The sequence below is a fragment of the Suncus etruscus genome, chromosome 11 (genome assembly GCF_024139225.1).
Source record: "Suncus etruscus isolate mSunEtr1 chromosome 11, mSunEtr1.pri.cur, whole genome shotgun sequence".
NCBI lineage: Eukaryota > Metazoa > Chordata > Mammalia > Eulipotyphla > Soricidae > Suncus > Suncus etruscus.
In genome coordinates, this window is record NC_064858.1 from 29,219,418 (window position 1) to 29,242,092 (window position 22,675).

At 39.7% G+C, this 22,675-nt stretch overlaps 1 protein-coding gene and 1 non-coding gene across 2 annotated transcripts in view; one reads left to right on the forward strand and one right to left on the reverse strand.

The window, feature by feature from the left end:
- LOC126022027 (adenosylhomocysteinase-like) overlaps window positions 1-22,675 on the reverse strand; it is a 140,522-nt gene that overhangs the window by 87,984 nt on the left and 29,863 nt on the right. Inside the window, 1 exon segment of the mRNA XM_049782897.1 lies at window positions 7,458-7,537. Within this exon segment, the coding sequence (XP_049638854.1) occupies window positions 7,458-7,537 (80 nt within the window).
- LOC126023138 (small nucleolar RNA SNORA51) lies at window positions 3,227-3,359 on the forward strand. The gene has a single exon (XR_007500345.1). It is a non-coding gene; the product is annotated as a small nucleolar RNA SNORA51 (small nucleolar RNA).

Here is a 22,675-nt window from a genome sequence, read left to right on the forward strand (position 1 = left end):
GACATGATTAGTTCTACTCTCTGCTCCACTCCTTATGTGTAGTGAGGCCCCAGATAAATTGCTTTATCTGTCCCTGCTTTCTTTTCTGTATCTGTAATCTGAAGATAATAGAGTTACGCCTCCTCCTTACACAGGCGTGTGACACACTTGTGAGAATAAATGGAAACTGAATTGTAACATCTGCAATTTTTTAAGAGTTCAGGGCACAAAAGGCTCCACATAAATACAAATGTATTATGAATGTCTGAATATTAATCAAAGCTATTATATTTACCCTCCTGGTGTTCTGGAAAGCCATAGCCATAACATAGCAAACAGATCAGCTCCTCTAAATCTCAGTAGCATTTTCCGCACTCTCTGAGTTAGTCCTTAAGAGATAGCCATAGAAAAGTAAAGATCTGTCTTTGTGCATCTTGGATGCTTCTTTGCAACTTTTTGGGGTTTTGGTATTGCCATTATATATATTCTAAGCCAAGGATTTTCTAACAAATTAAAAAGTTTAGTTTCTAAATTGATATTTAAATTTCTGTTGAGGGGAATAATTGGCAATTCTAAAATTGTACCCTTTAGTTTAAAATAATTTCTTATATTTTTAATTAATTTTTTCCTGGTTTTTGGGCCACACCCGGTGACGCTCAGGGATTACTCCTGGCTATGTGTTCAGAAATCGTTTCCGGCTTGAGGGACTATTTGGGACACCCGGGGATTAAACCATGGTCCATTCTAGGTTAGCACACACAAGGCAAATACCCTACAGCTTGCGCCACCGCTCTGGCCCCTAAAAACAATTTCTTTAAAAGATTGGACACAATTTGGAGGCTGGAGCGATAGTTTAGAGGGTAAGGCATATGCTGTGCATGTAGTAGATTCCAGCTCAATCCTTAACACCATCTGAACTCTGAGCCAAGAATTTGGAGCAGAGTTCAAGTTCTGTATTCTACTGGCCTCTGTCCTGGTCTCTTGAGCAAAGGAGAACATGAGCTATAACTGAGGCATCACTGAATGTGTCTCAAACCTCATCACCTCGACCAATTCAACATAGTTTTTATTCAAATGATAAATATAGAATGTGAATTTCAGGTTTCAACTTGAGTGTCCTGGGAAGGTTTTGTTGTGCTTGCTTTTGTGGTGGCCGATATATGTTAAGAAAAAAGCAAGTTGGAAGCCTGACTCTCACCATAGATAGAGCTATTTATTTATTTTAAGCAAAAACATTCATTTACATTTCAAATAATAAATGCATTGGCTATGCTTTTATTTTTCCCTGATATTACATTATTCCTAAAAAAAAAACCTTTTAAAATTAAGGTATTACAACTTCTTATGGTATCAAAGTCATCGATTATTTGTTTTGTTTTAGGGCCACACCCAGCAGTGCTAGGGTTTACTCTTGGCTGTGTACTCAGAAATTACTCCTGGCAGGCTGGGACCATATGGGATGCCGCAGATAGAACTCAAATCAGTCCAGTGTGCAATGCAAATGTCCTACCTGCTTTGCTATCGCTCTAGCCCCCCAAAGTCATTATTTTATCATTGCAAAACCACTACAGATATTTAATAAAACAAGGGATTTAACACTTTATCCACTACAGCAATATTTATGCTATAGAAAAGCAACATCACTGTGGTAAAGCTGATTTACTTCATTTTTGTCAGTGAGACTCCTATAGCTTGGAGAGATTAAATAGGTATCTGGTAACAAAAATAGAGAAGATGAAAGTGAAGACCCCAGAGTGCCTTTCTCACCTGGACAATCACAAACCTGTGAACTTTAGGTAAAGCTGCCCATTGGATCAACATGGGCATTACCTGTATTTAATCCAGGCTACCTCAACACACCTCTTTGCCCACATTTCTGTGTCACAGATCTATAATTCTTACCACTAAAATAGACTGTATGTGGATTCCACATGGGTTCCAGAAAGAACTTGGTTGGAATGATATGTCATTAATATGTTTTTGGTATATACAAAGCATTTTGAAGTAGCTCTCACTTAAAAAAAAAAGTGCTTTCTTCACAAAGCAGAAAACTCTATGCAATCACAATTCTGCATGACGCAATTTGGAGGCCTTTTGTGTATTCGCAGCATCTGTCTGGACACGTGTGCAACATTTTTTTTGGAATCTCACTTTATTTTCCCAACAGCACATCTGTTAGCACATTTGCTCCTTTTCCAGTCAATTCTTTCGCTTGTTGCTGCTGGGTCTCCTTTCTCTTAAGCATGTATGTCTCCCAGAGCTCCAAGACCTTATAAAAAATTCTGCTGCTTTTCTTTCTCACTGCTTTCTAAGTGTTTGCAATTTTTATGTCACTTTTATTTCTTTCCAGCAAGAATCTTGATTCAGGCAATCCAAGTCTAAATCTCCACCAGTTCTCTCCCACTTCCATCCCATGTCCTTAGATTTGTGTTTCTAACATCCACAATGCAAGCACCTCATTCACAGTTTAAGAGTTTGGTTGCACCTAGGATGGTGAAGGACTTTATTACAGAATTCACAATATTTGAAGATTGGAGTATTTTATTATAATATTAAAAAAGAAATAGAGAAAATTATATTTAAGGAACTAGTGATCAGTAAATTCAGATTCTGCATGAATCCAGTGGAATGATAATTAAAGCTGGCTTGTGAGTGCCAATACTATTTTCTTGCATTATCTTCTCTCATCTCTGACTTTTCCCCACTTCTAGCCTTCTCACTCATATTTCACAACTCAGCTGCCTGTCAACATAGGAATTAATTGGGACCACTGATGACATGTTTGCTTGTCACAGTCTCTCACAACTCAGCTATTACTCAGGTCAGCTGGTCTTTAATCCAGGACTCTCCCTAACCTAGAAGAATTTTAGAAGCTTCAGACATCACAGTAGGTTAAGTTTAAAACCCCTGTCTTTCTCTATTAATATCTTGCTCATAACACTGCCCTCAAGTGGAGACACTATCTCACCCCTTAGTAACTGCCCCCTTTTTCTTTAAAAAAATTGCCTCCCATTTTCTAAGAGCATTCCAAATGGAGGAGGAAACCACTTTAAAATATGTTTCTTTTCTTTATTTTGATTTTGTAATATATATATATATCCTTCACCAGTGCAACATTCCCATGATCAATATCCCAAGTGTCCTTCCTCCCCACCCACATTGGCCTGTACTCTAGACAGGCTTTCTTTTTTTTTTATATTAAGAAAATCAAAAAAAGAAAAAGAAAAGAAAAGAAAAGAAAAAATAAGACCTCTCAATTCTTACCACAGGCTGTGTTCTTTACACTGACTGTATAGAAAGAGGAGGTACAGTAAATGTACCCCATATACACCTCAACACAGGCCCTTTGCCTGGTCTGTATTGTGAATTGGGGGACAAAATATAAAATAAAATAAAATAAAATAAAATAAATGTTTCTTTACAAGGACTGTGTCCTCTTTTGCCACACAGTAAAGAAACACCCTATGAAACTCTATCTTCCAAGAGTTTTGTGGAACTTGAAGATCGACTCTTATCTCCAGAGTATTCTAGCAATTTCCCTGTAATCAATAGAAACTGACTGCTGTGACCTTAAACCAAAGAGAGTTTATTTAAGATAATGATTCTGGATTGGACTGGGGGGTAGACCTGGCACAAGTGACTATTGAGGTTACCAGCAAGGAGGGTCCAAGGCTGAGTCTGGCTCAGAGAGGGGCTAGGGACCTTCAACCAGGCTTCTCAACCTTTTTCCCCATGTGTCCCCTGTCCTGAGCTGGTTTCCTTCTTGTGTCTCCCTATCCTTCTAATTGTCCCCTAGTCTAATGCCATGGCTCTTTATTTACAAGATTTTTACCTATAGCCTCCCTTGGAATATTCTGGAACTCATAGGGAGTTCATATAGTTCATGAATAAAAAAATCTTTTTAAACAATAGCAATGTTTGTTTGCCTAACTAACAATAATTTATAATAAAAATACAAACAAGTGATTCTTCTTTTGGGAATGATACACTGTAATTCAGTGCTCTGAGGACTATATAGGATATTGGGCATTGAACCCAGATTGGCTGCATGCAAGGCAAATGCATTACCCACTATAATATTGCTCTGGTCCCACAAACAAGGGGGAAAGGGAAAGGAAGAACGAGGATAGAAGGGAAGGGCAGGGAAGAAAAGGGAAGGGAAGAGAATGGAAAGAAAAGGAATAGAAGGGAAGGGGAGGAAAAAAAGAGGAGAGGGAAAGAGAGAGGAGAAGGGAAAGAGAGAAAAGAAGGGGAGGGGAGTGCAGGGAAGGGAAAGAAGGGAGAAAGAAAAGCAGTGAGGAGGGAAGGGGAGGGAAGGGAAAAGAAAGAGTGGAGGGAAAGGAAGGGAAGAGGAAGGGAGGGGAGAAAAAGGAGAGGGGAAGAAATAGGAAGGGGAGTGGAAAAGAGAAAGGAAGAGAAGGAGAGAGGGGGAAATGGGGAGAGAAGGGGAGAGGAGGGAAAAGAAGAGAAGGGAAGGGAAGAGAAGAGAGGGGAAGGAAAGAAAAAGAAAAGAAGCGGAATGAAGGGTTGAAAAGGGGAGAGAAAGGGAGGAAACTGAAGAGGGAAAGGATTGAAAGGGAGAAAAGGGAAGGGTAGTAGAAGAGAAAATCCTACAATTAGGAACACTACATTAAACTTCAACAATTAAAAGATAATGGGAAACCCAGAGGAGAAATAACCATTACATCCAACTTCTTAGAAATTATATGAATAAAAAGAGAACAGTGGAGAAAAAAATTTCACTGTTGTAGAAAAATTCAAAGGCCTAGAAACCTATGCCCCAGAATAAAATGACCCTTCAAAACATGAAAAACAAACAAAATTGACAACATTTGTTGCCAGTATACCTGTCTTAAAAGACATGTTAGGAATTTTCAGTGAGAAGGAAAAGACTCAACATCATAAATTCAGGTACAAATATAGAAAAGAAGGGCATTGGAGGACCAGGGCAAAAGTACAGTGGGTAGGGCATTTCTTCTGCACTCGTTGTGCATGCATCAGACATTATAAACCCGGGTTCAATCCCTGATTTTTTAAATTAGTAATAGCATTAATGTATTCAACTATGCATGGGAAATATTTTTAATTATATATTTGATGAAGGACATTTTTGTTTGTTTGTTTTGGGGTCATACCTGGTGATGCTCAGGGGTTACTCCTGGCTACGAGCTCAGAAATCACTCCTGGGGCCCGGAGAGATAGCACAGCGGTGTTTGCCTTGCAAGCAGCCGATCCAGGACCAAAGGTGGTTGGTTCGAATCCCGGTGTCCCATATGGTCCCCCGTGCCAGACAGGAGCTATTTCTGAGCAGACAGCCAGGAGTAACCCCTGAGCACCGCCGGGTGTGGTCCAAAAACCAAAAAAAAAAAAAAAAAAAAAAAAAAAGAAATCACTCCTGGCTTGGGGGACCATATGGGAATCCGAGGGATCAAACCTCGGTCTGTCCTAGGCTAGCTCAGGTAAGGCAGACACCTTACTGCTTGTGCCACTGCTCTGGCCCCTTGATGAAAGAATTTTGTCTGAATTATATCATCTCAAACAGCAACACATAATCAAAATGTTTAACAATTTATATGATTTGTTTTTAGGTCACACACAGCAGATGTTTAGAGTTTATTCCTGGCTTTGTGCACAGGGACCATTTTTGACAAGGCTTGGGGAACCATATGGGATGCTAGGGACTGAACTCTCTGATCCCAATTAAAAAATTAAGTAAATAGATTTGAATTAACAATTTACTAGAGAAACACATAACTGTCAAATTAAAGCTTTGCATTAAGTAGAATACTATGCGGCTGTTAGGAACAAATGAAGTCACAAAATTTGCCTATAATTGGATGGACATGGAGACTATTATGCTGAGTGGAATGAGTCAGAGGGAGAGAGATAGACACATAATAGTTTTACTCATCTTTAGGATTAAAAAAAAAAAAGACAGTATGGTAATAATACCCAGAGAAAATAGAGATGAAGGCCAGAAAAACCAGCCTATTATATGAGGTTACCATGAAGAATAGTGAGTGCAGTTAGAGAAATAATCATACCAACAATTATAGTGACAATGATAGTGAGAGATATAGGATGAGAAATAGAATGCCTGTCCTAAGACAGGCAGGAGTTGGAGAGAAGGGAAATGGGGAACATTAATGGCAGGAAAGTTACACTGGTGAAGGGTAATGTACATTTGATGACAGAAACCAAACTATGAACATTTTTGTAACCACAATACTAAATTTAAACAATTATTATTAAAAATGTTTTGTTTTCTCATTGTATGTGGGCTACCTTTGACATGTTTATTAGGAGGATAGAAAGGGAATACATTTGAATGGGGATAAAGACACTGAGGGATGTGTAGTGAAAAGACACGAGGGCAGCAAGGTAAGTTATTCAAAGCTCTAGGTATTTGAGAAAACTTGTAATTGATTTCTAAGCCCCTTCTGGGCTTGACTTCCTTGTCTTGTATTGACTGTTCTTCCACTTGGTCAGAGTATTTGGGTATTGGGGCAAGCAATTGAAAAAAAGAAAAAAAACACATATTTTTATTATTCCTTTCCCTCTTCTGCAGTTTCTTTCCCTGCTTGATACACTGCTATTGGGTCTCAGTAGTAATTAAGATTCATTTTTTTCCAGGAGACCATCCAAATTAAGACAATCGTTAAACCATTCAGCATCCATCATTGTCTTAATTTGCAAGGAAATGGCTGAGGGCAAGATAAAGTGTATATATTCCCAACATTTGTTTTTAGTTTCCTTTTTTTTCTGGAGATGAAAAGGAAGACTTTGTTGTTTCTTACCCAATTTGACAAGCTGAATATTGTCAAGCAGATGTTCATGTGGAGTCTGTGTTGGCAAAAGGATGACTATCAGAAGGGAGCACTGAGCCTTCTGTTCTGTGAATAAGGGCCATAAATATTTCAGAAGAACCCCAGGATAAGAATAGTTTCTAGCATTTTCTATAAAATGGCCATTTGAAAGATTAAAGACAACAGTGGCCAACATCTGTTGGGGTCGGCAACTCTGTTTTTTAGTCTTGACACTGCAGTGTTATGACCCACTTCAGGAATTGGTCACAGTTGAGAAAGGATTTCCAATTTAGGAATTTAGGTCAAAAAACATGGTGGAGGGTGAATGCTAATTAATTAGATGACTTTAGCCAAAGGTGGGAAAGACCTCAGTGACTACCTTTGGAGAGCAAGGTTAACCTAAAGATCACTTCCTGTGGAATCATTCCTGTCATCAATAGCTTTTCAATCTTAGCCAGGTCCATTCTAAGCTAAGGAAAGACTTGCCTAAAGAGATGTCCATTTACTTTCCTCTTCCCATTTCCCTTTTTCCTTCTCCATCTTAGTTGGAGAGCAAAGTAATCATCTCTTTATAATTTCTTAGATTTGCTTCTTTTATGTTTGCTGAGTTTGCCAAATATCCCATCTCATAATTGAGTCTTGTCCTCGATGCTCTGGATCTTTTCAACTTACCTCACACTCTTCACTGGAGACATATCATGATTTTGCTTGAAGCAACAATGAGTCTCATCACTCCCGAAACTGCTTTCTTTCTGGGAGTAACAATGCAGGACCAGGTGGGAAAATGGTGTCACAGCAAGAGCTTAGATTGTGCTAATTAAATATTGGGAATGACCAGTAATATACAAGCAGAGACTGGAGAGTGACAGTGGCAGCTATTTGCCACAAAATTTCTGCTCTATGAATTCAGCTATACGTTGTGATAACTATCATGCAGCCTCAACAATTATCTGCAGGTGATCAAAATTATGTCTCTCCATCATGATGATAATGTAAAAGGACTTTGTAAAAGCAGCGGCTATAAAATGTATGTAGGCTCTGAGTAACCAAAGAAGTAGATAGAGCAGAGGAAATAATGCCACAAGAAAAGGCCCCACCCCAATTCTTCTTCCTCCTTCCCTGCCAAATTTGCTGGTTCCTTTTCAGCCCCTAGGGAAAATGTATACTAGGCTTGTTAGCACCAGACCTGATCCACTCTCCTCCCCCACCTAGTGTCATTCTTAAAGAAGAAAAAGGCAGAAAAATAGCTGCGCTCTTTGGATGTGAAGCTCAGGGAGTTTTGTCACATTTTTAATTAATTGAACCAATAAGGGGAGGGAGAAGGGAGGCAAATGACAACTCACCTTAAAGCATTCAATCAGGGACAATGGGACTTTATTGTAATATCTCTCATTTATAATTCTTTCTAGAAGCTGGGGAGAAAGGTAGGGCTGGAGTTTATGCTTTGCATGTGAGACTCTTGGGTTTCATTCCAGCAATGTACGGACACCCAAAGCACTGCTGAGAGCAAAACAAGTGCAATAATGAGTGGCCCCTAAGCACTGCTATGAATGCCCCAAATTTCTTTCCCTCAAAATAATAAAAATGGCTTCTACTACAACAGGAAACCTTTACCACTTTACTGAATCAAACAGGAATGAACAAAAAGCAATTATAATATTAATTAACTGAACCGACAAGGACTTTTTGAATGCTTTATACAGAGTCCTGTTCCAGTTGCTGGTAAGCACAGCCACGCACAAAGAAGTTACTCCCCTTAAAGGATTTATATTCTAGTGGTGGTGAGAAGTTAGAGGTGATTGCAATGAACGGTGAATCTACAGTAAGAGTCACATGATGAGAAATACTACAAAGAATGTCTTGGGGAAAGCAAGGGTGATGGGGCAAGCAACTCATTCTCTTATATAGGGTTATCTAGGAGAATCATTGAGAAAAATGCATGTGGGTAGAGATATGGGAGAAGTAAGGAAGACAGCATTGTAGGTATTGGGACAGAGTGTCCATCCAGGCAGAGGGTTCAACAAAGAAAAATCTCCGAAACAGAAGTGTGCTTAGTGTGTGGAGGAAAAGCATGGAGATACAATGGCTGGATGTGAAGGAGAGAAATCAGAAGGAAGAGTGGATGAGCAAATTTGCTTATGGAAAGACTTATGCAGGATTTAAAGTTTTGGAAAGGCATCAGACTGTGAGGTTGAAGATGCAGAGCAAGGTGGTGGGAGAGGGTAGAAGTAGAGAGATAAATTAGAGGCATCTTTATCCAATTATCCTGGACTGGTGACTTTTTTTTATTCTTTAATTATTTTTTAATTTTTTAATTATGAGAACAATGATGCAAAGAAAGAGAATGAGGTAAAGTTACAGTGGAAGGACAATCACCCATAAACAGAGTTCTCAGAAGAAACCCCCTTGCTGATGCCTAAATTTTGGACTTACAGTCAAAGAACATTAAGAAAAATAAAACAGAACCCATGTACAATTACTTTGTCCACAAGTCCCTAGATTGTAGTACATTATGACATTGCTTAGCAGTACACAAAGCAATCTAATGCCATGAAATTTATGTGACTCCTTAAATATTGAAGGCATAGTATTTTTCTTAACATTTTCATGCACATGCATATTAGTTTAAGTTAACATCAAAAGTTTAAGTGTGTGTGTGTGTGTGTGTGTTTTAAGGTTTAGAGTCAAAAGGAGCACAGTAAAAACGGTGTTAGAGTGGCAAAGACTGGTGACTTTTAACAGCAGACTTTTATCTCTCTTTGCTCAGGGAGCTGGGACCTTGAGCTCAGTACTGTTGGGGTCAGGTTCTCAGGAGGACTCTCTCCAGCTCTAGATCAAATGCTAGGAAGAAGGAACACTCTCTGGGGTACCTTGATAAGAGCAACTATCCTGATGAAGTCCCACCTGCTTGATCTAATTACTTCCCAGACATTCCTAATCCAAAGCATACTGATGGTTAGAATTGCAACATATAAATTTGGCAAGAGGTGCACACATTTAATCCAGTACATGGGCTATTATAATAATGAAAACCAGCCATGATGTGTCTTAGACTTGAGTTTGTGTTAATTTGAGGTGGTGAGATGTGACTGATTGTTACAAATGAAGCTTCCGTGGACACTGTGTACATGATTTTCTATGGGCATATGTTTACAATTATTTTGAAAAAGAAGCATTTTGGAGTAGAATGTCAGGGTCCAACAATAACTGTCCATTTCCCATTCCAAGTAAGTGTTTAGAATTCTGTTTACATTCCTGTCATTAGTAGATGAGCTCTCTGGTTGCTCATATCTGTGAAAACATTTTTGATGCTCTTCAATTTTACCCATTTCTACTTCTAGGCAGTAGTATCTTGTTGGGTTACTGATCCTACCCCAATCAATAATTGTACTCCACCCTAAGGTGTGACCTGGTGATATTATATTGGATTATCCCTTAACTTGGTTTGGTATTCTTCTTCCACCCTAGGGTGGAACCTCATTCTTGTCAATAAAAGCAAGGGTCTGAGGAAGGCAGGGGCTCATTCTTTGGTCTTCTTCCACTCCCCTACCCTTCCTTTCTCTTCTCTCCCCTTTGCCCCTTTATCGTTCCCTTCCCTCCCTTCCATCCCCTTCCCTCATCTCCTCTTCCCTTCCTTTCTCTCCCTTTCTTTTCTCCCCTTCCTTTCCATCCCCTCTCCTTTTATCTCTTTTCCTTCTATTTTTTTCCAGTCCATTTCCTTTCCTTCACTCCCCCTCCTCCCTCTCCCTTTCTCCCTCCCTTCCTCTCATATACTAGTTGAATAGAAATGTTCTCTGAGCTTTCTGGATCTGACATAACTTTGGTATCTACATTAATTTAGGCAAATTCAGTCATCACTGCTTTAAATTGCTTCCATTTCTTTCTTGTTTTCTTCTTTCTCCAATATCACCTTTTATAGATGCTCTGTAGTTCTTCAACATTCTGTTGTCTTCCCTTAGTTTTTTATCTTTGTATATTTTTTAAAAATTACTTTTTTTTTTCAGGCCATACCTGTTTGATGCTCAAGGGTTACTCCTGGCTAAGCACTCAAAAATTGCCCCTGGCTTGGGGGGACCATATGGGACGCCAGGGGATTGAACCGTGGTCCTTCCTTGGCTAGCACTTGCAAGGCAGACACCTTACCTCTAGCGCCACCTCGCAGGCCCCATTTTGTTTTAGAGATTTCTAATGTCATTTTCCAAGTTAAGAGATTCTTCCTGTAGCAATATCTAATCTATCAAAGGATTTTTTTAAAAATTTCTATAAATTTTTGAACTTTAGCATATTTTTGATACTTATAATTTCCATCTTTCTACCTACACCAACCATCTGTTTTTGCATGTTGCAAGCTCTTAACAATAACTGGTTCTTTCTTCTTCCTCTCATGTCAAACATTCGGAGATAGAATAATTGAAAGTTATTTTTTCATTGGAAATTTGCCATTGCTTTGAAGGCCTGGCTTCCAAGTTACATAAACTCACCCTGCTTGCCACCACCCACCCACTTTGCAAGAAGGTGTAGAGTCCAGAGGTATGCTTAAGATAGATGTGTGTGTGTGTGTGTGTGTGTGTGTGTGTGTGTGTATATATCTCAGGAGACACTGAAATGGAAAAAGAAAAAACAAGAATCCAGGATCTAATCATCTATGGTCAACTCTTCTAATCATAGAGATGCAGAATTATCTCTAAAGCATTCCCTTGCCATCATTACCCAACCAAAATGGTGTACAATTACCCACACATTATATATATATATTTTCTTTCTTAGATGAGAGTTTTGCAAAAGAACAATTACCTTATGTTTGTAGGTCACAAATTTCTGGAATTATTACAAACAGTGAATAGGTGTCAATACACTGCAATCTGCATTCTAATATGGTTATTTCTTAATAATAGTGATTATTTCTCCGAATATTTAATCATACTTTTCTTAGAAAGTTGAACTTTGGGGTTGGAGAGATAATACAGATAGTACATTTACCTCGCAAGCTTCCAACTCAGGTTCAATCCCTGGCAAAGCATATAATTATTTATGCTTTTACAGGAGTGATCCCTGAGCACTGAGCTCATAAACCCAGAGGACTGTGGTTGTGACATGAAAAACAGAACTTAAAGCAGATAATTAACTAAATAAGTAAATGACAATAGCTGGGGTCTCTCTCTTTGTGCTTAACATATAACCAGAGTGGCAGAGAGATAACACGGGGGTTAAGGCTCTTTTTGCCTCTCTTGTGGATAACCACTACATCTAGTCCTTTGTGAACTATTAGAATTGATCCCTAAGCATTAAGCCAGGAGTCAAGCCTTTTGCTCCCTTGCTACCCCTCAAATAACCAGGATATAATAGATATTTAGGACTAACCTACTGAAGTAAAAAAAAAAAAAAAAGGTCACAGGGTTGCAATGTGAGAAATGATGAGACCGAGAAGCAGAAGCTAAGCATCGATGTAAAAACCCATCAACACCAAACAAAGTTTTAAAGGAAATAAAAGGAATGACAAAAGTGAATGGAAAGCTTTGGTTAGATAGAAACCACTCTTGGAAATTATTTGAAAAGAACAATTGGTTCCCTCCTACCAATCTGAACTAGAAGATAAACCCTTTGCTTCTTGACTTTTCCCAGCCTGGGAATTCAGTCTCTGGTCCATAGAATCTAGGGAGAAAAACTAGCATTGTTCCTCTGTAATTCCCACAGAGGCTTTGCCATTGGATCACTAAGAGCCTCCTACTCATCTTTCCTTTTGGGGCTTATTTTTTTCTGCTTAGGTGGAGCTGGGAGTTGCAATTTCCTGCCGGTAGATCAAATGGCTGAAGCTCTTTGATGTTTTCATCATTGCAGAAAAATTAAACTAATCTACAAGTTATGAAGAATGTGTGACAAGAGTGCAAGGGAGAAAGGACAAAGAAAACCCCAAATTTGAGAACAGAGCACCAAGTCCTGAAGGAGACAAGTTAATAATATGGTTGGAAATTCAACGTAGCATGAAAAGCGAGGAAATCAGAACTCCTGAAACTTCATCACTCTATGGGCTATATATCTTAAAAGATTATCAAACTTCTTTGAGATTTTTAAAACAGCAATCAGATGAACAAAATAAAATGTAAAATGAGCATATTTGAAAAACATAAATTCCTTGGGCTAGGGAGGCAGCTCTGTGATAGTATTTTTGCCTTCCAGATATGAGACGCAGGGTTTAATTCTGTGCACAAGTTACTCCCTCCCCAAATAGGGAGAGTTATGGGTTGCATTAAAAAATAAATTATCACTATTTTATTTATTTAATTTATTTATTTGATTTTTGGGCTACACCTGGTGATGCTTAGGGGTTACTACTGGTTATGCATTCAGAAATTGCTCTTGGCTTGGGGGACTATCTGGGATGTCGAGGATTGAACCCCGGTCCATCCTCAGTCAGTCGCCTAAAATGTTCTACCACTGTGCTATCGCTCTGGACCCTATTTTATTTATTTTTGTTTGTTTGGTTTTGTTTGGGGCCACACCCAATGAGTCTGAATCATCCATTCACTCCTTCTGCGCTTGTTCAAGTCATACTAAAAATTCTATCGTTAGAAGATGATATTTAAAAAAGGAGTGCAGGGGCCAAAACAATAGTTCAGCATTTAGGGTACTCGCCTTACAAGTGATTGATCTGGATTCAATTCCCTGGCATCCGATATGGTTCCTTAAGCAGCACCCAGAGTGACTCCTATGTGTTGAGCCAAGAGTAAGCCCTGAACACTACTGTGTGTGGCCAAAACAAAACCGATCAAACAATAAACAAAAACAAAGCAAAAGCAAGAAAAAAAAATACCCTGTAATCTTAGATTTTAAAATCTTTTCTAAAGGGAGGATTCCAATAATATTTTAAAATTTAATGTTTTCAGCATCTTAATTATATGAAATAAAAAAATCTGTTAATTAAGAAAAAATTATCATTATTTAATTGTGCTTAGCATTTCCTGGGTATAATTTTATGCCTGCATATTAGACACAGTACATCCACCAGCAAATGTATAATGAAGTTAATTTCTCTGCAAGTTTCGGTTTTTTTCCCAGATTGGAACAGAAATAAAAGAAACAAGAGAAAATGAAATGCATCCTTGCAAGTGTAGGGAAAACTTTAAAAATTCTTTTCTTCCTGGGGCAGGAAAATAGTAGCTGGCTCAGGTTATATTTCTTACTTCAATTGAAGTTTTGTTTGTGGGCTTAAAACCACTTTATAAGAAAGACAAAACACAGAATGCTCAGAATTGCTTATTAAACCCAAAGTGCACCTGCAATGGATGAAATGCCAGCAGTTTCCTGACTCGTAACAACACTCCTTCCATACCCCAACATCTCTATTCACTGAGGTGTATCATTTTTACAGCAAAAAATCCAGAGAAACTTGGGCACACGAGAGGCAGGTTTGATAAAAGCAAACAAATAGAAATGATGAAATCTTTTTGAGAAAACGTTTCAGCATTCATAGCTTGTGGTATTTTTGGTTACAAAATGTGACCCTGGGCCAGAGAAATAGTATAATAGGCAGAGTGCTTGCTTTGCACACAGTCAACCTGGGTTTAATATCCAGCACCCTCTATGATTCTCTGAGTATCACCAGGAGTGATACTGATTATAGAGCCAGGGTATGATCCAAGTACCAATGAGTGTGGCCCCCAAACAAGCAAAACCCCCAAACAAAATGTGATCCTGATTCTTCTGCTAACCATATACACTAGGATCTCACCAACACGGTAACTTTTAGTGGATTTCTGCACTAGACTAAAACTAATCCAGAACACAGCCAGTAAATCTTAACATATGCTTTCTTAATACATCCAGCCATTTCATCCTCCCTCCAGCAACAGTGATTTCCACAGCTCTCCATGCTTCTCATGCAATGTAACGTGACTCATGACTAAATGGCTCTCCTCCTGGTGTATGCAGATGGAGCCATTTGTCTTTCAATTTACAAGTCCAAAGTCACTTTTTCCAGGAGGTGGAGGATGACACCCTCTGTTGTAGATGCCCAACAACTTTTCTTTTATCTTCAAAGCCTTGATCAAAATAATGCTCATTTTGATCATTTGTTGTTATGTGTTTGTTTTACGTTTGTTTTACTTGTTGGCTGGGCTAACACCACACCTGTGTTCCACTGCATTATGGCCACCTAACAGAAGGCAAGGCCTTTTGCCGAGTACATTGTGTAAATAGTTGTTGAATTGCTGCATTATAAAATAGGCTTGAGTATAACTGTATTTGTCTCTAATCACAATAGTCAATAGTTTACTCTATTTACCTGTTTAGACGGTATGGCCAGTCCTTTTTAATGCATCATATCACATGAATTAAAGCAATAATCTACATAATAAAGCTAATGATCAAATGAGCCAAAGGTGTAGTTTACCTTATTTACTATATAATCCATTCCCCCTCAGTCTCTTTAGAATGTAAAATATTACTTTTCAAAATCGAAAAAGGGAAGGAACAACAAAATACCACATCAGGCTTCTGAAATTGATGGATCAAATACACTCTTGGTTTTTAGTTCTGGTTTTGGGAGCCACACCTGGAAGTGCTCAGGATTTACTCCTGGTTCTGTGCTTGGGGCTCATTATAAATGGTGTTTGGGGAACCATATGTGGTACTGAAGATCCAACCAGGGGTCTACTCGATGCAAATCAATGTCTTAATCACAGTACTATTTTTCCAACCTTAAATTAACTCTGTATAGGTGACACTTTCCATGTTTATTCATGCCACTGGAGGAGCTCAGGGGCTGGAAATCAAACTTGGATCTACTGTATCTAGAATATTGTATCAATTGTATTGCCAGTGTCCTACCTACTATACTATCCCTATGATCCACTCTCCACTATCTAATGCCACTAAATTTAATGCAGTTTTCTGTAAAGTTATGTAAATCAATAAACTGTTATATTCCCCAATAGTCTAGAAGTTTTGTAGTATTGTAAGAGACCATTATCAGATCTCTCTGTAGTAATATGTTGAAGTTGAAGAGAAGGCACCAATATTATATTAATCTTCCAATAGAGGGCAAAAGGTGTACAGGGTTTCATGCCTGCCTTGACCAATAAACCAGTCAAAACTGTCAAATATGTTGTAAGCATTGCCAATGGCCCTACATTTAGCTCCTAAAATGTCTGGAAGAATCTGTACTTTCATTCAAACCCTCATTATTTTGGTTTAGACTCTGGTCATTCTTCATATGGGCTATTTTAAGTCAAATCAGTAGTGTTCTGGCCTTGTGCATTTCCCTTTTCTAATCTCCCCTTCCACCCAACAGCTAGGATCTGTCTTCTAAAATGTTAATATAGTTATTTAACTTCCTTAATTAAAGATATTTTACAACTTTCAGTTGTTAGTATACATTGGATCTTAAGTAACGTCTGGATGAGATAGCATAAAATGTAGAACTCTTGCCTTTCATGTGGCTGACATGAGTTTAATCACTGGCATCTCATATGGTTCCCTGAGCACCACAGAGAGTGGTTCCTGAGTACAGAGCCAGGAGTAAGTCCTAAGTATCTCTAGTTCCAAAACCCTTCTCCAAACAATCAACTGAACATCTGGTTCCTACTGTCAAATTAAAACTATGAAGAGGTATATAAAAATGAAAAGTTGGGGGGCCGGAGAGATAGCATGGAGGTAAGGCATTTGCCTTTCGTGCAGAAGGTCGTTGGTTCAAATCCAGGCATCTCATGTGGTCCTCTGAGCCTGCCAGGAGCAATTTCTGAGCATGGAGCCAGGAGTAACCCCTGAGCGCTGCCAGGTGTGACCCAAAAACCAAAAAAAAAAAAAAAAAAAGAAAAGTAGGTTGGGGTAGGGTGGAATGAAAGACAGTTGGTTTTTTGCTTTTTTCCATGCCTCCATTAGGTACTTTTAGGGACCTATATTCTAAATGCAATGGATGATTTTTGGTGACTTCATAAAATCCAGTCTCTTAGGAAAGTTTCACTCTGAACTGCATTTACCCTTTTACCACACCAGACACACATAACAGTTCTTGCCAGTCTATCTCCAATGGGCTGACTTGCTTTTTTGTTCCATTTTGTTCTGGGAAGTTCTACTTGTGCTGAATGGTAAGGCTGTTCTCTCTGGACACACTGTAAGATCTGGGTTAAATGTCACCTCTTGTGGGAGGCTTTTTAGATATCACCAGTGAGAGTGCTAGGTTTTCTCCCCTCAGCCTTGCTCTGGGCTGACCCCTATGGCAACATTTAGCATATGGTATTTATTGTCTGTTTCCTTCTTGAAAATAATTGAAAATACAGAAAATGCTTGATTCATCTCAGGAAACTAGTGCTATTCTCACAGGTTTTAGCATATACCAGGTAGTTGCTGAAATCAAGATGATCCTCTTTTGCTAAAGAAGTGACACAGATTGAATAGATTCAAAACCACTTGTCCCTCATATTAATGTAGGCATCTAAGGACTGAAGGTGTAGCCCAGCTCTTTCTCTCACCCACTACACATCCCTATTCATAGTCCTAGTTCTCAAACTCTGGTGACATTGGAAAGTGTGGCCACTGTGCATTAAGTTTGATTCAATGGAAGGGTCTATGGATGGGGTTGTGATAGCAGATACTGGCTAACTCTGGGTCTTTATGGATGGGGTGTAAGATTAGCACACAGACCACCAGATGTCTTGGGTGTGACAGCTCTTTAATTGAACAGCTTTTATTTAAAAATTTTTTTATTTAAAGAAAATGCATCACATAGTTGACATAACCGATCATAATACATTTGCTTCAAGATAAGAGGAAGCAAAGTAATTGAAAAAAAAGAAAGAAAAACTAAAAATAAAATGAAAGAGAAGAAAAAAGAAGAAAAAGTTCAGTAGAAGTATATTTGTGAAAATTATTGTATCCCCAATAAAGTCATTAATACAATAGTAGAAGGTTTAGTAAGCTCTTTTTTTAGAAATAAGAGATAAAAATTACAATATTGTGTATGTGGCAGTTGTTATTTGCATAAGCACAGCAAAATATGGAAAAAATAGCAAAAAACAAAAAATAAACAAACAAACAAACAAAAAACCTTGGGCCTAAAAACAGGGAGACCTTACCAAAGAAGTATCCTGGCATAAGGCCAATTCCAGGCTCCAGGAATACTCATTTTATAACCCTAGTTTTTCTCTGTGGTCCCAATAAAAGCTCTTCACAATCACGATTGTAATTGTCAGGTTTTTTTAGTTACAGATCCTAGTTTCTGTACAGATCCTAAGTCAAAATCGGGTGACACAGAGTGTCTTCTGGTTTCATCTCATCATTATATGACAAAGCAGAGAACCTTGCCCTGAAAACAGGTTGTTGTTGTTGTTGTTGTTACCAAGTCATAAGGATGTCATAGAAACCCACTCTGGAGTAAATTGATGTCAGGGCAGCCATAGAACCTTCCCTGGTAGAAGTCTGATTCCTGATGTGTTGAGTTAAATAATTAAAGATGGGGCTGGATGGCGATGGATGGAGGTGGATTTCTCTGTCTGCCATCCCAGGCCACGTGGCTCAGCAACCCCCATGCAGCCGGCGGGTTCCAGGCCCAGGTAATCGGTGTAATCACTCACTCACAGGCAGGCTTCAGGAAGAATCATCTTTATTTAGGCCCTAGCCACCACATGTGTGTGGCCTATCTCATAACCTTTCAAGCATACAGCCATTCTAGGCTTGCCCTGCGTCTTATCCTCTTTCAGCCATCTCCCTCCGAGAGCCCAGCAGGGCCAAAAGGCAAAAGCCCCTAATCCCCTGGCTTCCGGGTTTATCTACCTATTCCAAGACCCCTCCCAGGAATGGGCCGGGCTTAGCAGGTAAGGTCACACCTATTATCCGGTTCCCAAGACCCCTCCCAGAAATGGGTGGGTCTCAGGTCGCTACATGTAAATCCAGGGTGGAGTAACATTTCCCCCTTCTTTAAAATATAAAAAGAGCCTTTTGTAATTTTGACTCCACCTTTAGCCAAAGGTGGGTTAATATTTTCATGCAGCAACGTAATAAAGTGAAAATTAATATACCAGCCCTTTTCAAAAACATATTTTTGCAAAATATACTTTACACCTGTAACCTAAAATTTTATTAAATGCTTTTTTACCAAGCATTATTCCGGAACTTTTATGTTCCTATACTCTTAAACTATATTGGGGGAACTTTATTGTTCCTATACCTTTTCTATACACAAGTACTTCAGCATACATGCATAACATACATTTTAAAAACAGGCTAAGTACATTAAAATACACACAGTAAAACATTTTGCAATTGAAAATATTAACCATGAAAGACAACAAAACACATTTAAATTATAAAGAAAATGACTAAGACAAAGATGCAGGTGGTTAGAAATCAGATTTTAAATGGGCTAAGCTGTATTACCTTCCTATTATTTTTATTTTTTAACCACTAACTAACTAAAACTTATCCCATTACCATGAGTAAACTATAAGACTACCCGCTTAGTTCCTACACCTAAAATTATAGTTCAAATGATTAATTTGTCCCACGCTGATCTCACCACGTGGCTTTTGTAAACTTAAAGTTTAGATGCTGGTTTGTTCCACGCTGATCTCACCACGTGGCTTCCTTTCATAGTTTTAGGCCCCGCAGACGGTTCTGTTGACCATGAGGTCGCAGGTTCCGCTGCCCGCTGCCGGTTAGCTCCTGCTGTTTTACCTTTGTGACCTGGAGGATGGATTCCAGGTTTTTCGCTTTTCCGGGCCAAGCTGAGCCCAGCCAAGCCGATCCCAGCCGAGATCCCAGCCGAGATCCCAGCCGAGCTGAGCCCAGCCGCTTTTCCCCTCTGGGCGTCACTTTGGACGGTTTTTCTCGGCCACAGCTTTTTTGCAGAGGGCTTTTGGATGTTTAAAGTTCCAAGTGATTTAAACTAAAAGTTCAGTCCGAAATTTCCAAAGTCGAAATCCAAATTCAAGCCAAAGGTTATTCTCAGAAAATCAGTCCATTTTCAATAGTCTTTTTTCTCCTCCTTTTCCAATTTAGACTTTTAATAAGTTTTTGAAGAGGCCCAGGTTTTTGTTTCTTGTAACAAAGTCTCAGTTCTGGGCCTGGGCTGGAGGTGATGCAAGCTTCCACCTTCCTTCTTTCAGTTGCCCTTCTTCCCCTAGAAGGGGTTACGGCCATCTTTGTACATTGTTGCACGTGGCCCAGGGTTTTGGGCTCAGTGCACCCGAAAAGAGCCAAAATGAAACTGAAAAGCAGAAATCTCACCATATTCGCTGTTTTCTTGGGTCCAAGATTCAGGTCCCTGTTCGGGCGCCAATTCTTGCATTACATAATTAAATATATTTTAAAGAAGGGGGAAATGTTACTCCACCCTGGATTTACGTGTAGCAACCTGAGACCCACCCATTTCTGGGAGGGGTCTTGGGAACCGGATAATAGGTGTGACCTTACCTGCTAAGCCCGGCCCATTCCTGGGAGGGGTCTTGGAATAGGTAGATAAACCCGGAAGCCAAGGGATTAAGGGGCTTTTGCCTTTTGGCCCTGCTGGGCTCTCGGAGGGAGATGGCTGAAAGAGGATAAGACGCAGGGCAAGCCTAGAATGGCTGTATGCTTGAAAGGTTATGAGTAGGCCACACACATGTGGTGGCTAGGGCCTAAATAAAGATGATTCTTCCTGAAGCCTGCCTGTGAGTGAGTGATTTCGCGTTTCACCTGGGCCTGAAACTCGCCGGTTCATGGGGTTGCTGAGCCACGTGGCCTGGGATGGCAAAAAGAAATCCATCGCCATCCACCGCCATCTAGCACCATCCTTAATTAATTAACACAACACTGATGCTGGAGTAGAAAACTCTGCTGTTTCTATAGATGGGGTCCTAGGTTCAGGGGTGAGTGGTAATGTCCAATCTTCTGAAGCTTAAGCCAATTCACTATGACAAGTGTTCAGGGTATAAGGCCCCACTGCAATATAAAATTTATGTGTTCCTACCTTTATTAGATAAGAACTTGATTGCACACATAAGAATTCCCCCAATTTTAATGTGTCCATGCAAAAGAAACAATGCCACATGGTACTACTGGTGCATATGGGGGTGAACAGCTTTTTAAACTAAACAAATTATCTATTTTGGGGGCACACCCAGCACTCAGGGTTTACTTCTGGCTCTGCTCTTAGGAATCATGTTTGGCAGAGCTTAGGGGACCATGAGATGCTGGGTTGGCCACGTGTCAAGAAAAATACCCTACTATCTCATCAGTCCCTAAAACAAAATATTTTAAAGAGTTTAAACAGATGTGCCTTTGCAGACTGCAGCAGCCTTAGAAACAGAAACTTCCAAGTCTGGGATAATAAACCCCAATTGCCAATCCTCTCATGCCACTTCCTACTATGATGCTGCTTTCTTTGCCACCATTTCCCCTAACTGCATTGACTTCTTAAAGTACTGATGGTTTGGCTTGTCTGAGGCCTGTTGTCTAGTTGCTGTTACTCTGTCTTCTACCCTGGCAGCTAGTCGTCCCACTATCATTTTTTCCTGTGACTTTGCCTTTCTGTAAGAGAACTGCATAGTCAGTGTCTGCTTATATCTTACTTAGACCCACCATTAGTGATTTCTGTAATGTACTCTCAATACTGCATGTGAGATTTATTTATTTATTTATTCTTTAATTTTTTAATTATTGAGATTCTGTGGTTTATCATAATGGTTTTTTATTTGTTTGTTTTTTTTGAGGGGGACACACCTGGTGATGCTCAGGGCTTACTCCTGGCTATGTGCTCAGAAATTGCTCCTGGCTTGGGGGACTATATAGGAAGCTGAGAGATTGAACTGTGGTCCATCCTAGGTTAGCGTGTAGCAAGGCAAACACCCTATCACTTGCACCCTGCTCTGGCCCCTTATAATAATGTTTTTTTTTTTTTTGGTTTTCACCCGGCAGTGCTCAGGAGTTACTCCTGGCTCCATGCTCAGAAGTCGCTCCTGGCGAGCACGGGGGACCATATGGGACGCCGGGATTCGAACTGATGACCTTTTGCATGAGAGGCAAACGCCTTACCTCCATGCTATCTCTCCGGCCCCAGTTATAATAATGTTAATAATGGTTTCTTGTGCACATAATTTCAACACTTGTGTAAGTAAGATTTAAAATCACCAAACATGTCATCTTGATTATCTGTTCTCATTGCTTCACTTGCCAGCCTTCAGGTAAAATTATTGCCCTTGGAAGGGTTGTGAGAGGCAAGGACTGGTTCTCTGGAGCTGACTTCTTTTTTTTCAGTGAGTGGGCAATGGGAGAATAAACCCTTCCTTCAGCCTCCACCTCACTACTACCTCTCTCTTACTCTTTCCTTCTTGTTCACATTGCTGTTTGTTGGGGACCTGCACACACACTGGTCACAGTGCTTTCTTGTGTTTGCTCTTTTAGTTCAGGTGGCCATGGCTGGGGTGAGGGAGGCTGCACTACTTATCTGTGATGCTCACACATGTGGGGACTTGTAGGAGAGTGCCTTGCTGAAGGACTTGCATATGCCTGGCTGAAGTGGGGACAGATCCCACATAGCAGATCCTACTGTCAGTGACACTGGGGACTGAATTTGGGGCTGTAGGCTTGCAAGGCAAGGCTCATGCAAATGATATTATCCCTGTCCCAGTCCCTTTCCCTACCCACCAGCCACTCATCCTCCCCAGTCACAATCTGTGAAATTGTCTTTGCTACCATCCTCTACATCCCACACTCTCATCTTCTCATCTGTGAGGCGCCTTCTCCTTCCTCTCTGTCTTCTCTATTTCAGGATGAAGCTATGGAGGGTAAATAGTGAGGGGGAACTTCTTCCTTGGGTTGCCCTAGAAGTGGAACAAGTCTCCAGAAGACACAGGCCTTAAATGTGAAGAAAAAAAATTGAGATGGCCACTCTTTTCGGTGCCTGATGCTGCCTTAGA